A 16,999-nucleotide genomic window follows, 5' to 3' on the forward strand; every position below is an offset into this window, starting at 1 on the left:
GGGGGGGGAGAGAAAGGTGCATGCCTGTTACATAGGGAATATATATGCCTGTATTTTTGCTTACGAAGCGGCCATATCAAACAACTATTAAACATGTACCATATCATTGCCTTACATGAAAAGTATTATTGACGTTGGGCCTGTTTAATTATCATAAGAATCCATGCCCATTTTATTGCCGTTCCCGAACTTATTAACTATGGCGTTTATAGCAGGGAATAACACGAAAACCTAGTGTTACAAGGTATCTTCAATATGGCAACTATAGTGTTTACCTCAGAGGAAGATCCGTCACTTTCTATTGTTCGTTTCACGTCTGAGCTTGCCTGGGCTGATGCTGGACCGGAGGTACTCAATATTCCCTGTTGTCCCCCCCCCTTTTTGGATTTATTTGGTGATTGATTTCAATTGTTGGTTTTATTTGGGACGTCAAACAAGTTATCTTCTTGGTTGCTCGAGCCGCACTTCAATTAACAACTCCCACACAAAGCTGTATCTTGATTGCTTGCTCTATGCTACATGAACAGATAGTTTCATTCTATCCGCTTCCAAATGTTTGTAATTTTCAAATTTTCTATTTTTTATTCTAGAGTATGGAGGAAAACAATGTTGTAAGAAATCACTTTGTGTTTAACCTTTCCTCAGGTTTTAGGTTGGAACTTTCAAGATTCAATGTTGTTAGTCTTGTTGGTTGGTTAACACCCTAATGACAAACAAAACACAGCGTATAGTTGATTACAAAATTTTATCCACTTCTAATACGTTCAGTGCTGGCAAGTATTTTGTAATACAGATGAGTATGATGGTGTGGGTTTGTGGTATTTAGGTATTAGATGGATGAAACATAAGCCAGTTTACTTATGCGAGTTTTTTGAGGTTGCCAACTGGGAATGGGTCTTTACCTTTCTTCTAGAAGAGTGAAATTCATTTGGTTTGTTTAAAAAATTTATCTTGCATATTCAAGGCATAGGACTCTGTGCAGAAAATTAAATAAGACATGCCCTAGGAGTGGTTTTGGTGGTCTGGGACTTCTGATCAACCATTTCCTTGATATAGTGGTTATGTGTACTATTTTTATGCTTTTTGTTGTCTACGTTATAATCTGTGGTGATGTGTAGTTTTTTGTATCTGACTTTCTTGTTTTCATTCTTCCGTAGGTTTCTGAGCCACAAGTTGCTAGATTATGTATGGAGGCTCAAGAATGCATAGTAATGAGTAGATGGTCGGACTTGGCCTCTCTCATGCTTACGTCAGCAGACTTGATTTTTTCAAAAGTGTCAGAAAAAGGTGTGGGAGCTATATTGCATTGATTTTTTTTTTTGATAAAGTACTTCTATTGCATGTGCTTTTGTTCCTACAGGGCTACAGTTTGCAGTGTTTGGTCTTGCTGGTTTATTATTTGTTATTTTTGTCCTGGAGGTCTATTGTCAACGGATAAAACATTTTAGAACAACCAGATGTTGATGACTGATTGAGAGGTTTCCTCAGGAATTGTAAAAATTAATTAGGATTTTACTTGCTTGTTTGTTTTTTCCCATCCAATCATCTTCACGGAACTGTAATATACAATAGAATCCTTATCTTTTCACACTATATCCAATTTGTAAGTTTGGTCACTACATTGATTAAACTGTTTAACCACCTGATTTATTCCTAGTTGGGATGACACAAATAATGGCTCGACTTCTAGCCTCAGCTTGCATCAGACTTATATCTGACTATTTTCCGGACTGCTGAGTTTTCTTTCTTCATTATGCCTCAAATTGGTGTGTAGTATAATTTATCTCAATCTCAATGTTAGAAGGCAGTTGGCGGAGCTTGTGAGACTTTTCTTGTCATTTACTCATAGTCAATGAAATTCCTTTTCTCATAAATTTGAAACTTTATATAAGTTTTTGTTTCTTTCGGTTGCAGATCTTGAGTGCATCTTCACCATTACGTGTAGCCTTGTCACAAAACCTGAAAGCCTGGACGAAGCGTTCGAGATGGCAAAGCTTATATCCACAAAAGTTACCCAACAAGCAAACGACAAGCCTGCATTACGCTTGAAGATGTAATATGAATATATAGTTGCCCTTTTGGGTTTCTTGTTTCCCTCTCTCCTTGTCATTTCTTGTTCTATTGTCATCAATATCTTTTTATATGGTCTCTTGATCCAGCTTATTCAATCTGTACAATCTGTTGGAGAATCCATATAGCAAGTTCTATGTTTACATGAAGGCCCTTAATTTGGCCATCAATGGAAAAGTCACTGATCACATTATACCTTCGTTCAAAAAGATGGATAGCTTCGTGAAAGAATGGAATATTGGGACCATGGATCAGAGAGAGCTTTTTCTCACCATCTCTAATATATTAAAAGAACACAAAGGGTACAAATCTATTTGATCTCTCTCGATACACCTACATATTTATGGATAATGACTTCTTTTGTGACAAACAGTTGTAACTATTATTTTAATCTTAGCTCTGCAAAGGATTCATTTTACTTCCTGACCAAATACTTGGCGACTTTTTCGGGGGAGGATGCTTATACAATGAGTGAAGCTAAGGAGGAAGCAGTGCGTGCTATTGTAGAGTTTGTGAAGGCACCAGAGATGTTTCAGGTATCTCATTTCTCATTTTTATTGAACAATGAGGAGCTTGTATGAGTGGACTGCACAGCATATATAGATGACACAATATTGTCATAGTTCAGCTAATTTCAACAGATTCTCTAAAATTACCTTCATTATTTAGTATTTTCTCCTTTCTTTTCTTTTTTTATCATTTGCTTGTTTGAGTTTGTGGTCTTGCTATCCTAGAATTTATATTTTGATATTGTAGATCTGACATGTCAATTCTTGAATGCCTTTACAGCCTCATAATTGTAATGCCTCCGGGCATGTATGTGATCTAAATTAAATACTAAGCAAAGCTAATGTGCATGTTGGACCTGTGTTCAATCTTATTCATTGGCCCTCGTTAATCAGATTGTTCAGTTAGTGTGGCACATCTTGGATGGGGATTTGCTGCTTAGCTCTCTGAGCTGACCAAACAGCCTCATATTGTGCCAATTATAGGCATTTCATGTATAAAGCATATGATCAAACAGCCTCATGCTTAAGGATAACCAGGGTACAAGTCATAGTGGAGACAGCTTTCCCCACCCCCATTGTTGGGTTCAGGATGTGAAGCTTAACAATTTAGGGATGGGTGGGGGCTTGGTATTCAAAAAAATCCCAGGAACCCCTTCTTTTGTTGGGGTTCCCACCTTAGCTTCCTTGTAATCTTGGTTGGTGGCTTACTTGATTCATGCCGTGGGATCCAAAGATATATAATGTGTTGGATTTGTTATTTGCAATGCCCACATTTTCCATCCATTACCATGAATAGATGTAATATTTTCTTCTTAACAACACATAATTGATATAAACGTTTTTTCTACCTCAAGATGTTTTAGCTGTTCTGTCACGGGAATGGAGTTTGGGAACAAGGGAAGGGATGTAAAATGGAAATGATTAAGTTTATGTTTCTAACAGAAGAACATGCCATCTACCCCACCAAACCCAACCCCCCTCCAAAAAAAAAAAAAAAAAAAACTATTTGTTGGTATTATTCATGTTACAAATCCAAGGTCATGAATTATATTCTCATTGCAACCTATGATTCCCAGTTTTTCATGTTTTTCTTTATTGTGTTTCTCATATATTTTATAATGTCTCGCACGCCGGATATTAAAATGTCTCTCAATTTGTTGTCTCATCCAACCCCACTCTCCATGGGGTTAAAAACTCATTGCAGAGTGATTTGTTAGACATGCCTGCTGTGGGGCAGCTGGAGAAGGATGGCAAATATGCATTGGTATATCAGCTGCTGAAGATATTTCTCACTCAGAGGCTGGATGCCTACTTAGATTTCCATGCTGCAAATTCCACTTTACTGAAAAGCTATGGTAATACTTTCATTTTCTTTTTGGGTGTGAGTATCTCATATGCATGCATGTGAGGGAGAGATTACTGAATCTTTTTTTGCTTGGTCTATGTATAGGTCTTGTCCATGAGGACTGTATTACAAAGATGAGGTTGATGACACTGGCTGATCTTGGCTCTAACCATGGCGAGATTCCATATGGTCTCATCAAAGACACACTTCGGGTTCTTTCTGTCCCCTACTTTTTTGGTTATACTATATTTTCAAACTTTGTTGTAAATGGTGTGCAAATTCTCTTCCAGGTCAACGATGATGAGGTGGAAGTGTGGGTAGTGAAGGCAATAACTGCAAAACTGCTCGACTGTAAGATGGACCAGATGAACGAAGTAGTAATCGTAAAGTGAGTTCTATACCTTCTGTTTCCCCCTCTTTGTTTCTACTCTTGCTTTATCTAGAGAAGATCCATTGGATTTCCATTACTATGGTCATTTCTTTCTTCTTTTGATTGCTTTTTTTGGGGTGTGTCTTTGATGCTCAATGTGTAGTCGCTGTACGGAACGTGTCTTTGGGCTGAATCAATGGCTGACACTTCGATCGAAACTCACAACATGGAGGGTAAGGAAGTTCCCCGCTTCATTTCTTATCATTATCATTGTCCTTTTTGTTGCATGTGCTCAAGGAAGATGCAGTTTGTTAAGGGTTTTGTCTTTTTAGTCCAGCCCTTATGCTGTCCCAGTCATAGCATTTGTAAAGTTCAAATGGAGAACACGTGGGGGGCTGTTTCTGGATCTCTATTTGTTCAGTGTTGGACTCTGCATCTGAGACCAATCTAATCTAATGACTAGTGAAGCGAGCGTTTGAAGACTTTGATCACAATGGTTTCAACTAGTGTTTGCTGAATCTTTTGTCTTAATGTTGCTTCTCAGGGTAATATTGCAAATGTTATAAGCACCATCCAAGCTAACAAGGGAACTGAAGATGCCACACAGGCAGTGCAAGGTCTTATGAGTCGTTGAGAAAATTACCGATCAAGGCTATCGAATTTTGATGTCCTCGTTGCCCCTTTTTTTTTTTTTTTTTGGGTTTTGGGGGGTGGGGATGGATGGATGGATGGATGGATGAACGAGTTCTTAACTATTTATTGCACTAGTAATTTCTGTGTAGTTGGAGCTTGGTCTAAATTTTCCCGAATTGATATTGCAATTGATTTTCATTAGATTTATTATCATCAAAGTTGCCCTTCATTTTTCTTTTTCTTCCTATTTTGCCTCTAAATATCAATGGTCTGCAAGGAACGAATCCTCTTCTGGCAAATATTTCCTTTCGCTTCCTTTTTTCTATTTACCTCGCACCGTGCTCTTTTTGCATCAAGATGTATATGGGCAGTTTCTAGTAGGACCTGAGAGATCTGAAAATTTTCTCCACAATTAACGAGACTTCTCAATGGCAAGTATCTCAATGTACTGAACTGATTTATCAAAATTCCAACACCAGCGTATGCAAAAATGAGGACACCTACCTCATCACGAACCAAACCCCCAACAGAGGCCCTATCTTAATTCAATGGGTCATCACAGTGCAGAGCAACAATACCAACAGGAGGTCCAGCTTTCGGTACTTGGGTTATCCAGTCACTTGAACTCCTCAATCTCATGTATCTCTCCATCCCATCCATGGATGACCATGAAGGGACCATCAAAAGCAGCCTCTGTAACTCATCAGAAAAAAAAAGGGCAACCTTTGCAACGGCCCTCTAATGAATAGCATCCTCTTCCATCCAATTGCTTTCTTATTATTCCCTGACATCTCTTCTACTAGCAAATTGCAATGCCCTAGTGGTCTCTTCCTGTGTCTATTTTAACTCTTGAGATTTCCTCTCATAGACTGCTCATCGGTTAATGAGGAGGTCTAGATTTGAGACTCAAGTTTAAGGTTTCAATAACTTTGGTAATGTTTCCAGTGGCCAGAAAAAAGATCAGCGGAAATGTAGAAGATTGATCCATTCATGGTGTAAGGTTGCAGAGACAGATGTCAGTCAGATCGAAAATGAGATCAGAAAGGGAGAAAATGGGATCATTCATGCTTCCTTGTTCATTTTGGTCAAATTACCACTCTCCCATCTCGAAGGGATACAGTGAAAAAGTGAATGACAAACTAAAATAGGGTTACAACTTACAAGAACCAAACTTCACCTACTGAGGTATCATTCAGGAAATTCCAATGCTCTTGCTCAAAATTGCCTTGGCTGTTCTAAATATGGCGAGTACAATGGCCATGGAAGGAAACTATAGTTTGATTCATCGTACAGATGCTGCATTTCAAGTAAATTTCTGTTCTTGTAATACAAACAAACGGAAAGTAAAATCTGTCTACACTTAAATGAAAATGTTGGGTGGGTAGTCAACCAAGGATGGGAAAAAAACCCCAATCACTGAAGCAAGGGAAAGTTTGAGGCAGAGACTAGAGTAAGAAGATCATATCCATCGCTTTTTAATCCGAGCCCATGCCACAGCAGCAACAACAGCACCTCCCAGGTGGGCTGATCCTGAGATTTCACTGTCCCCCTGCAACATACATATGGAATGAGTTAAGAGCCACAAAAATCAAGGGGAGGACTCTGATGGATGCAATAGTTTGGCTATGGCTCACACAGCAAATTGATGCAAGGACGCTTCAATGATTAAAACACAAACATCCCAGATGACTAAAAGAGGCATCTGGGTGGAAACAGGTTGCACATTTCCCCACAGTTCCAATCGAAATGATTGAAAAATGGAGATGTTACTTCTCTCTCTCTCTCTCTCTCTCTCTCTCCCTCTCCAAAGGGGGCTATAGAAAGAGATCACGGTGATGCAGGCATGCAAACAACATCCACATTCATATACATACCTGAACTATCCTCAGTAAATCTTTGCCTATTAAAAATACGCCCTGAAATTTACAAGGCAGAAAATTACAGGTAGAAATATCTGAACCTGAGCATTACTTCATATTTAACCCAAAGACGGAAAGCTAATTTACCAGTAACATTGCTGGAACTGGTATGATGAATTCGACATACAGGGTGGCTGTTGGAAAGAGAAATATATCAAGGAGCATGATAGCATTCACAGCCCCACTCGCACCCTGTATTATATCAAGACACATGATAGAATTAAAATCACAAGTTAATCAACATTTCACTCTTAGGCTGAACTCGTAAACTGTGCAACAAAAAGACTCCATTTTTTGAATTCTTCCATTCTGGCCACACCGTGTTTAAACCATGCTCGAAGAGGATACTTCTGTTAGTCCCTTAACTTATAATTACCCAAAGTACATAATCACCTGACTATGTATTAAAGAATCATTAATGATAAATTAATGCCTATATCTCATTCTAATGTCCATATGGCCAACCTCAACCCAACAAGGTATCGTTTTTGATGTATGTGATGCGGATTAACCAACTTATAGCACATTTTCTCTGTGCGTACTAATTTCGCCCAAGGACATACCAGAATAACTTGATGCTTTTATTAGTCCACTAATTCGCTGATAAATTTTAGAGAACGTGTAACCATATGATTTAGGGCACCTTAAAAATAAATATAGGAAGGAAAAATATATTGTTACTAATTATATAATACATAGTCTGGTCGTCTTAATACAAAATTAGGACGTAGATTTAAAGCTGAAGTGGAAAAATAGCAAAAATATGCAATTGAAGGGTAATTTGGATCTTGCGAAAAGGCCAGGGGAGGAGGAGAGGTGAAAGTTTGATTCATTGGGGGGAATAAGAAAATAAGTGATCTAGGGGAGTTGTCTAGGTTAAGTTTAGGACTAACAGAAATTTCCCCCATATACATTCACCAAAAATATGGTTATCCAAACGCACGTTATATATGAATCCTATGGATGAAAATGTGTTCGATGTATAAACCTGACAGAACATACATGAATTTGAGATTTTATACTTTAAAAGTTTTTGTCCACCAGGAATAACAACAGCAACAACGACGACAACAGCAACAACGACGACAACAGCAGCAACAACAACAACATAACCTTATCCCAACTAAATGGGGTCGGCCACAGACGCACACAGACACCCAAAGTCACAAAAGACGAGAATATGTCAAGGTTAATGGATAATCATCTTACTTCTTTTATGATATCACATTTCTATGTGGTGCATAAACCCAGATTAATAATTAATAACTTGTAAATCCTATGGGAAATCATATGAATTTCTGTATGCTATATACCATGGGTTATAAGTTATAACCCAAGTAACATACAAAGACTGCACAAAGCCCCTATGAATTGCCCATCTCTTTTGATATCGCAGTATGAGGAATCATACATAAGTATCAACATTCATTAGTTAAATTACGGTATATATCCATATTTTATGTGCAGCTAAGCTCGAAATATTCAACACAAGGCAAATATTATTTTTGGTTGAAAAAGGCAACCCGGACCAGGTAGGTTAGATGGGTTGTTAAACAAATGCCAACTCTAGAACAAGCAAATTGTTAAATTATGGAAAGTCGTTCAATCAGGTTAAGAATTGCCCCAGAACATTAGTTCAATAGAAAATGGATGTAAAGAAACAAACCAGTCCTGGAATTCTCTTAGGATCAATGCTCCACATCCCTGCGCTCTGCACAAAGGAAAATGGGAAGACAGTAAAAACAATGTTGCCCCCAGTTCACATTTTATCTCAAGTACAAACATCATGGCCATAAAAAATCCAGAATATTTTGAGGCTTTGTCAGGAAAAGAAGAATGCAGGAAAGTAAAATTAAAAAAAAAAAGTGGCCCACAAAGGAAAATGTATAAACTGGGAAAAACTAACTTCGTTACACCCCCCACAGTGGTTCAGACTTTTAACCATTTATAAGTGCTTCTGCCACAGTATGACCCTTTCTGAGAAAGTTTCAGTAAACTTTAAATGGAAATTTCAACAACCGGAACAATCACTGGCAAGTGAAAAGAGAAATATTGGAAAATTGGGAGTGGGAGGGGGAGAGGTGGAGTATGGGGAGACGGGCGGGGGGATGGGGGGGGGAGAGGGAGGGGGGTGTTGTCATAATCTTCTTTGGGCATCAAGCCATGGAGAAAATCACATTCTGGTGGAAAACCATCTTACATTTCTGCACCTTTTCGGACCCAGACAGCCTGAAGCTAATGAATGCCCTTCATAGATATCCAGCCTCTCTTTGAAGAGAAACAAGTATCTAACTTGCTTTGAGATTTTCTTTCATACCTGGGGAGGGGACATAAAGGCATGGTGCACCAAGAAGAATATCGATCCAGTAACTGCACCAGCAAGATATAACTTCAACAGGAATTCTGGTCCAAAAAGTCTTACAATCTGGTAAATGCAACAAAATATTAATGACCAGAATTAGTTGTCTAGTTAAAAAAGCATTCATTCATGAGGGACAAATGTTAGTCTAAGTTTCCTATTTCCCTACTATAGTAAAATAATACTAATTGATTACCACAAACAGATGGTTAGGAAGCACATAAAAATGCATGGTGTATGTGCATAGGGCAGTATCAAATCTGCAGTTTGGATCATACTAGTGGATCCCATCTTAATCGGAACAGAACAAGGAATTAATTCATCCATCCAACTATTCAATATATCTTAAATGAACGGGCTAAGTATTGATCGGATCAGAATATAGTCCATCTGTCATTTTTCTAATCAGGAGGACATGGACTAGGATTTGGAAAAGATCTGGCCAATTGACAGCCCTACCGGACAAGCATACACACATTACCAACCCCAACCACAAGCCACGGCTTTAGCAATGACAGTTTCTTGCCTCTCTAGCTGACCCTTATTGTGATTGGATCATTCACTGTTTGAATATGGGCTAATCATTTGGATCCAATTGTTACAGTTAAATTGGATGGCTAGGCCCTCTAGATGTTTTCATAATAATAATAAGTCCACGTAAATCCCTTCTAATGCAGATTCTAGGAGAGAGAGTTGAGTTAGATGTACTTGTTGAGACATTTATCAGAAAATGGTTGACTCACTCACATTTTGATTGGAAAAGGGGGAGGGGGGGAGGGGGGGGAGCAAGGGCAATAATAAGAGCGGTCTCTGAGCAAGTTTGTGCCAATCCACCTCTCAGCCAGGTCATTGCAGAAAAAGCCCCTTCATCTGAGTTCTGGTACCCCCAGGTTGACCAAAACTGGCAAGGAACAGTTCCTGGGTGGTACAATTGACCAGGCCAAGTTCTATAACTAACAATTAGTATAAAGCAGAAAAGTAAGACCCAAAGTGAGTTATCTGAGAAAATCCATCATACATTTTGTCCAAAGAAATAAAGACCAATCATGTTAGAAGCAAGATGTCCGATGTCCTTATGGCTGAATGCAGAAGTGATCAATGTGTGTACACGTCCACTGATGACATTTTCCACTGAAATCTGCACAAATAATACCAAGTCAGAACGATACTTGAGCACAGCTTCATGACGAGAACAAGGTTAAGTAGCACCAAATATTGTTTAAATAATACCCAAGGGGGTTGCTCAGTTGGCAAAGACCAACGCCTCTCAAGTAAGAGGTCATGAGTTCAACTCTCCTTGGGGCCTACCTATCAGTAAAAAAAAAAAAAAGGCATTGTTAAAATATCTTCCAAGAGGAAGCTTAATTAAGGTATGATCATTATAAAAAAAAGAGAAAATTTAACTTTTTTTTCCAGTTTTCAGGAAGAAAGTATTTATCCTAAAACTTATTTTACAACAAAATTTCAATGACGACTGACCATAAAGTGCTTCCTCATAAATGTAGGATCAGCAATCCTCCATAATATGAAAATAGCAACATTAGCTACAATCAAGCCCAAAACAACATTATCTTCTGTTGGGTACCATGATCTCCTGTAAACAGGAAGTAATGACATCAGATTTAGGAAATATATTAACCAAAGTAAAAAAAGAGAAAATATACTGCTTGGTTAATCGAATAGAATGATAAATATTTGGTTTTCAGGCAATATATAAATAATCGATGACGCATATTCAGTCTTTAAACTCAACTCAATTCAACAAAGCATTATACCAACCAAACAGGTCAGCTATATAAATCCTATTTCGCCAACTGTATCAGAGTCATGTTTTTGTTTATTCCCAGACATTCACATCTTTTCCCACCAATTCTCCTCAATTCACTTTCAACTTGCCCATGTTCTTCTAGTTCCCATAGTCAGCAACATAGCATGCCTTACTGGTGCATTTAAAGCTCTTTGCTGTACGTGCCCAAATTTCCTCAAGTGACCTCCCTAACTCATCGCCTTTGGAGCAACTCCTAAGTTACTTTCAACGTGTTCACTTGTAATTTTAACTTGTTAGGTTTTGCCACTCATCCGTCTTAATATTTTTATCTCAGCACACTTATTTTGTATATGTTTTTTCTCTTTTGTTGGTCAACATCTAGCTCCATACAACATTGTTTGTCTCACTGACGTACCTTTTACATAAATCTCAAACATTCACCAATTCAGTCTTGAGGGATCAGAAATAAATGCAAAGTTCATTCAAGCAAAGCATATGTTACGAGACAGAAGATATTAATTACACCTTAAGCAAAAATAAGCTTGCAATACTTATACTACAAACTTCTCTAGTCCTTAGCTCCCCAGTATCCTTTCAATCCAAAAGTATAGTTACAAAAATAAATTCTGCATTTCCATAAGTGTGTCCAAAGCATCGCCACACAGTACAACTTGAAAACATGCAGAAGCAATCTGTCTGGGGGACATTACTTTCTGATGCTAAGTCCATTCCATTTTATCCCAACATTTAGAACCCATGCGATCTGTGTAAGCCCACACCGGAGGCCCAAATGAAAAGCACAAATATGTTCCATAAAGGCGGTGAAGAAACTACCATTGACAGATTTATGAATAGGAAACCATACTAGAAGAATTTTATTTTGCTGCAAGCCCAAGTAATTCTCAGGAATTTGTAGGCAATAATAATTTTTTTTTTGGGGGGGGGGTGAGTTTAGGGCAATAATAATAGCAGCTGGAGTTCTGCTTAGGTTGGACAGGTCTCTTGTACATATGAATGAATGAATTATTGTTGTGGAGGGAGAGAGATTATCAATACTTTGACTCCAACGAAACCATAAAAACCTAGAACCAATCATGCTCTCTTGGGGAAATTTATCATTAATCCACTAATTGTCACATAGCAGCTGATGGTGCATTTCAAAAATCTTGGATTTCATGTTTGCTCTTGTGTCTGTTTCTATATTTATGTGGTCAGTCCTTTTAGTCATCAACGCAAAAAGGAAAGGAAAGGAAAGGAGATAGTAGGACCCTGAGGCCTGACTGATTACACATATCAGGAGCCAGCTTTGGTAATATTTTGACCTACTTTATTCTAACAGGAAAATATCTGATTTTCCATATCATTCAAGTTTGATCTTTATTTGATTTGATTTAATTCATAGATGAATCAGGTGCTCCGATTGTAAATATCAAACCAACCATACATAAAAACTGTAAGACAGTACACCGAGTGACGTGCATTGAGACAAAAAAAAAAAATTGATAGATCATAGAATGCTAACTAATTTTAGTTCAGAAACCAATTATCAATTAATTTTCACAAAGTCAGTACCATGTAACCGTGCAATATTATCCAGGATTATCTGCATTCGCTTCATATTTCTGCCCACCTGGAGTCAAGTTCTTCTAAATACACCTTTAGAGGTGTCATTTAGAAGGGCCCTTCTTTAATTGCTGCAAGATCAAATTCTTGCAAGATATAGGATATCCAAAACCGAAAGACAAGAGTGTAAAAGGTACAAAGCCAACAGAGTAAAATCAGAGATGATAACTATTCATCCTTGAGTTTCATGTGTTATACTTTTGGAGGTTTATTCTCTTAAGACAACTCAAATTAGATTGAAATTAGTACTAAAAAGCAACTGATAAAGTCTGGGCACTATTTAACTAGAAATAATCATTTAACCATTTTGTTTATCTGTTTTCTCGCCCGTCTCATACCAGGTCAATAATCTGTGGAGCTGATCGAGTGACACTAATGAAGGAAAATGAAAAAAGATCTTCATCCTTATGACAGAATTATTCAACAGCAGCATTAATTCTTCTACCTCAATATACAGGGTTAAAATCCTGGTTGTAGAACTACCCTGAAAACCTGTCAATAACCAAGATAAGAGTTCCCAGATTCCAGTCCCATTCAAATGGGTCTATCTAGTCCAAGCAGGTTAAGAGATTGGTGGTTTTGAGTTAGCACAGAGAGTTTTACCAAAATGATGAAAAATGGCGAGAGAGAGAGAGGGCTATGGCTAGCTGCTTTTCCCCGGTACCAGTACAGCCATGGCTATTTACCATAAAGATAGAAAGAATGATAGGGGGAAAGAAAAGGTTTACAGTGTTCACAATCATACTACGACACGTGTCGTCCAGTGTACGTTCATATCAGTCGTGCATTTCCAAATTCTCGCGAAGAATTTCGTTCTCGGGCTATTATTTGATGATGACTATAAATCTGCACGTTACTAAATCCTTTTCCTTTTGCTTAAGTCCATTTCCCCCTCTCCAATATTATTAAACATGTATAAAACGAAGCAGTGTTTCAATTTTTGGCTCACTGTAACAGAAAAGCACCTATTGAAACAAAAACAAAAAGGAGACCGAAAAAAGAAGGATCATAATGGATTAATTTAGATGCAGTGATGATCAATTATCAACTATCAAGAACCAAATCCTCAATTTGAAAATAAGAACTAAAACACCCAAAAGAAAAGTAAAGGGTAGGTACCTTGAGGAATTGAATTTGAATGAGGTGGGATTAAAATCCAGTTGCCGTCTACGAAACTGAGCTTTGAGGGACTGAACCCAACGATCAAAGATGTTTAAGCTTCGAATCTTGAAATGGGCACACGATGCCATTTGTTTCACAAGAACTGGATTCGCCAGAAAGCAAAAGATCTTCTCCGACACATAGTTTTGGGAGCGCCATGAATGAGTAGAACTGAAGCTGAAGGAACGAGGAGCGAAGGAATGGGGTTGAGAGAGCGTGGGCTGTTTGGGGCATTTCTGGGCGAGAGAAGTGAAGTTCTTACAGAGCTGGGATTGGAAGGAGGAGGTGGTAGAGGAAGAGTGAGAAAGGTTTATGGGGATTTCTGAGACAAGTTTGAGTCTGCAAGAAAGGAGTCTCTTCATTTTCTCTCTCTCTCTTCTACGTTTTAAATGATCAAAACGCAGATGGGAAATTTCCCTATTAAATAGTAAGTTAGTAACCGCTCGGTCGTAACACAATTACGCAATTTCTTGTAGCATCAATTTTCAACCTCCCGAGTCACCGTAAATGGATCACACAGTCACACTACCCGCATCGCAACCGTGACTTTTTTGGTTTAGGGTTAGAAAAATCGGATGCCTTTTTTTGTTTTTTGGTTGGGTGGGTGGGTGGGTGGGAGGGAGGGAGGGGCCGTGGGAGCGGAGGCTGCCTACGATTCTGACATGTGGCCAACACCACGTGTATGATGGATAATAAAAGATCAGAAGAAACAGTCTAAGTTTTGATTTTGAAAACTCGACCGGGTCGGTCAACCAAAACGGTAGAAAAAACCAAAACTCCTCACCTCTTCTTCTTCTCCCTCTTTACCTCCTCTGGTCATACGAAAGCAACCCCTCTCCCTCTATGTCCTCTCTTCTGCTCGGAGGAAGCAAGAAGAGGATCTCATGATCGGTCTTCACAAGGTTGTAGGCAACAAGTAATGATAACAACTCCAATTCATGGATTGAAGAATGTGAATCGGAATTTTATGAACTCAGTGATGAGAATCTTTCGCTCTCTTTTTGAATTGCAGGTGGGCTCAAATTGCAGTATAAATTACCCAGGAGAATAAATAATGAAATTAAGAACCATTGGAATTCGTATATGAAGAAACTCACTAATTGAAAATATAATAGAAGATTAACAATCTAAAACCCTAACAACCCAATTGCTTCAATTCCAGAAGATAAAACTTTAAGATAACAGACGAATTAAGAACAGAAAAAGAGTTCAAATCCAAAACATTAACGATTTACAAAGACCATTCATGAACAAATCCAATGCAAAACACAAAAAAATTACATTCCCTATTTACTTGCAGAGTCGTCTCTTACCTTTTGCTGGTTTGCTTTACGACCAGAGGAGGGAAAGAGGGAGAAGAAGAAGAAGGGGTGAGGAGTTTTGGTCGATCAACCCGGTCGAATTTTCAAAACCAAAACTTAAGACCGTTTCTTTTGATCTTTTATTATTTACCCTACTACACGTGGCTTCGGCTACATGTCAGAATCGTAGGTAGCCTCCGCGCCAAGGAAGGACACAGCAGAGGAGGTCAATCCGGGGGGATGGGGAGTGGTTGTAGACAATTTTCCACTGGACCGACCGATTCTGTCTGAATATTCCCTTCCTGTGTTTTTAATCCCTGATTTGGTGGACGTGGACCTGGGAGACTAGCAGGAGTAAGTATTTTTTTTAAGGGTAGCTTTGCCACTTGTGTATATAGTTGGCATCATGGTTCTAAAACTTGTATCATATCCCTGATTTGATCTCTGCTGGATTGGACTGGTATTGACCTTGATCAATTACCGATCTGATCTCAATACATATACAAAGGTCAAGGGTAAAAATAAATTTATCAGGCCCATCTGAATTGATATTGGCGTTGATCCTAATTTTCCCTAAGCTCGTCAGGTTGAAGTAAAAAGCTGTGGTTGGGTTTGGTTTTGAAAACCCAAGCTTAAACCTAAGAGATTTGGCCCAAACTTGTCTGGCACTGTCCAATGATTTTGACTGCACTGGGCTGGCTTGGATTGAGTTGGTTTTGATTGATCCTGATGTGATGTATTAGTGAATTACAAAATATAGTGTGCTTAATGTTAGATTTGCCTTTTTTGGATTAAGAAAAAATGTGAATGTGTGAGTGAATTAAATTGGAAACCATAGTTGGTAGATGCAATTTAGGAAAGACTAACACTGAACTTTGGAGGTTCGACTAGATTATAATTATATCTTGGTATCATTATACAAAAGAACCCTGGATTTGGGTGTTGGTTTTAAGCCCAAGCCCAACTTAAGGTCGAAAGACTCAAACCCAATCCAGGATTTTGTTATATTAAGAGAAAGAACAAGTTTTCCTTTCAGCCATGGTTTAAGGAATCGGATTGGATCAGTTTAATAGATATGATTAGATTAGTATTGATTACGATGGATTCTAATTCTAATTCTTGACTGATATTGTATTCCAACCTTTATTCCAACCCTAATTCTATGTTCTTAAACCATGATGGGTCTACAGAATTAGGTCATTCGAAGACGAATCATGTAAGATTTTCAAAAGGAAAAATGTCATTATAATTCAATGATTGATTTTCGTGCCCTTCTCTCTTCAAATTCAAAATGTTTTGAATTTTTTTTTTTTCTTTTCTATTCATTTCTTGATAATTAGTATGGGAGTTGTCCAATTATGTTGTGGGTGCATTTGACGTTGGCGCAGCCGAGTTGTTGAGACTTTTTTCGAGACAAAAACTGAGAGTAGTGAGGCATCGCTTCACTTCCCATTTGATGCAGGAGTTGGTGGAGTAATCGGAGTCTCTCTTTCATCTGCCCACATCTTCATGGCAGTTGTGGCCTTCTCTAGCGGCAGTGTCTTTGGCCCTATAGATGTTCGCCCCATATGGTCTATTGGAGTGTCCGAGTTTGCAATCCCCTGATCTCTGCTTGGCATATCAGCTTTCGTATTCTGCCCCATTGAGCTTTCGACTTTATTGTACTCCTCCACCACCACCACCACCATCACTACTACTAAGCCTATAGCAGCTAGCAGCACTAATTGCAAACTTGCAATAACCGAAGGGTAGTCGATGGAGCAACCATGTTCTGTGGTTTTCTTTGTTAAAAATTAACTTAATTTATTCACTAAAGGCTATTGACTCTAAATATTGTCACATCCAATAATTTCAATTCCAGTCCCATAGACTTGTCTCCAGGGAAGCACCATTTGGATTCTACCGCATCCCCCACCCCTACTTATTCTTTTTTTTTTTTTT

At 38.4% G+C, this 16,999-nt stretch overlaps 2 protein-coding genes across 5 annotated transcripts in view; one reads left to right on the forward strand and one right to left on the reverse strand.

Moving 5' to 3' along the window:
* The window catches only part of LOC122080395 (eukaryotic translation initiation factor 3 subunit M-like), a 6,182-nt gene extending 1,026 nt beyond the window's left edge, over nt 1–5,156 (forward strand). For 2 of the 3 annotated variants that reach the window (XM_042647355.1, XM_042647354.1), the window contains exons 2-11: nt 216–348; nt 1,158–1,287; nt 1,915–2,053; nt 2,160–2,372; nt 2,468–2,606; nt 3,784–3,934; nt 4,030–4,136; nt 4,215–4,312; nt 4,458–4,527; nt 4,839–5,156. In XM_042647355.1, coding sequence (XP_042503289.1) covers nt 256–348; nt 1,158–1,287; nt 1,915–2,053; nt 2,160–2,372; nt 2,468–2,606; nt 3,784–3,934; nt 4,030–4,136; nt 4,215–4,312; nt 4,458–4,527; nt 4,839–4,928 — 1,230 coding nt within the window. In that variant the 5' untranslated portion in view covers nt 216–255 and the 3' untranslated portion in view covers nt 4,929–5,156. Of the gene's footprint in view, nt 1–212; nt 349–1,157; nt 1,288–1,914; nt 2,054–2,159; nt 2,373–2,467; nt 2,607–3,783; nt 3,935–4,029; nt 4,137–4,214; nt 4,313–4,457; nt 4,528–4,838 lie in introns of all 3 variants that reach the window. The other variant, XM_042647353.1, reaches the window with a different exon arrangement.
* An 816-nt stretch (nt 5,157–5,972) lies between these two features.
* LOC122078506 (RHOMBOID-like protein 12, mitochondrial) lies at nt 5,973–14,218 on the reverse strand. 2 transcript variants are annotated; one of them, XM_042644518.1, is made up of 8 exons: nt 13,716–14,204; nt 10,685–10,799; nt 10,224–10,343; nt 9,164–9,271; nt 8,513–8,557; nt 6,934–7,038; nt 6,802–6,843; nt 5,973–6,476 (listed from the first exon to the last, which is right to left on the reverse strand). In XM_042644518.1, the coding sequence occupies exons 1-8, from the start codon at nt 14,117–14,119 to the stop codon at nt 6,387–6,389; spliced, it is 1,029 nt and encodes a 342-aa protein (XP_042500452.1). In that variant the 5' UTR covers nt 14,120–14,204; the 3' UTR covers nt 5,973–6,386. The 2 variants fall into 2 exon arrangements, with proteins under 2 accessions (XP_042500452.1, XP_042500453.1); XM_042644519.1 differs by lacking the exons at nt 6,802–6,843; nt 6,934–7,038 and having other exon boundaries at nt 13,716–14,218.
* Nucleotides 14,219–16,999: the final 2,781 nt, after the last annotated feature.

This window comes from Macadamia integrifolia, chromosome 5 (genome assembly GCF_013358625.1).
Source record: "Macadamia integrifolia cultivar HAES 741 chromosome 5, SCU_Mint_v3, whole genome shotgun sequence".
Taxonomy (NCBI): Eukaryota; Viridiplantae; Streptophyta; class Magnoliopsida; order Proteales; family Proteaceae; genus Macadamia; species Macadamia integrifolia.

What these genes read in the sequence shown, in the direction of transcription:
- LOC122078506 (XM_042644518.1), bottom strand. Translation starts at nt 14,119, where the DNA reads ATGAAGAGACTCCTTTCTTGCAGACTCAAACTTGTCTCAGAAATCCCC. An exon ending in TTCAAATTCAATTCCTCAAG is followed by an intron (nt 10,800 to 13,715) that starts GTACCTACCCTT and finishes TCCTGTTTACAG; the next exon opens with GAGATCATGGTACCCAACAG. An exon ending in CAGTTCCAGCAATGTTACTG is followed by an intron (nt 6,844 to 6,933) that starts GTAAATTAGCTT and finishes TGTAAATTTCAG; the next exon opens with GGCGTATTTTTAATAGGCAA.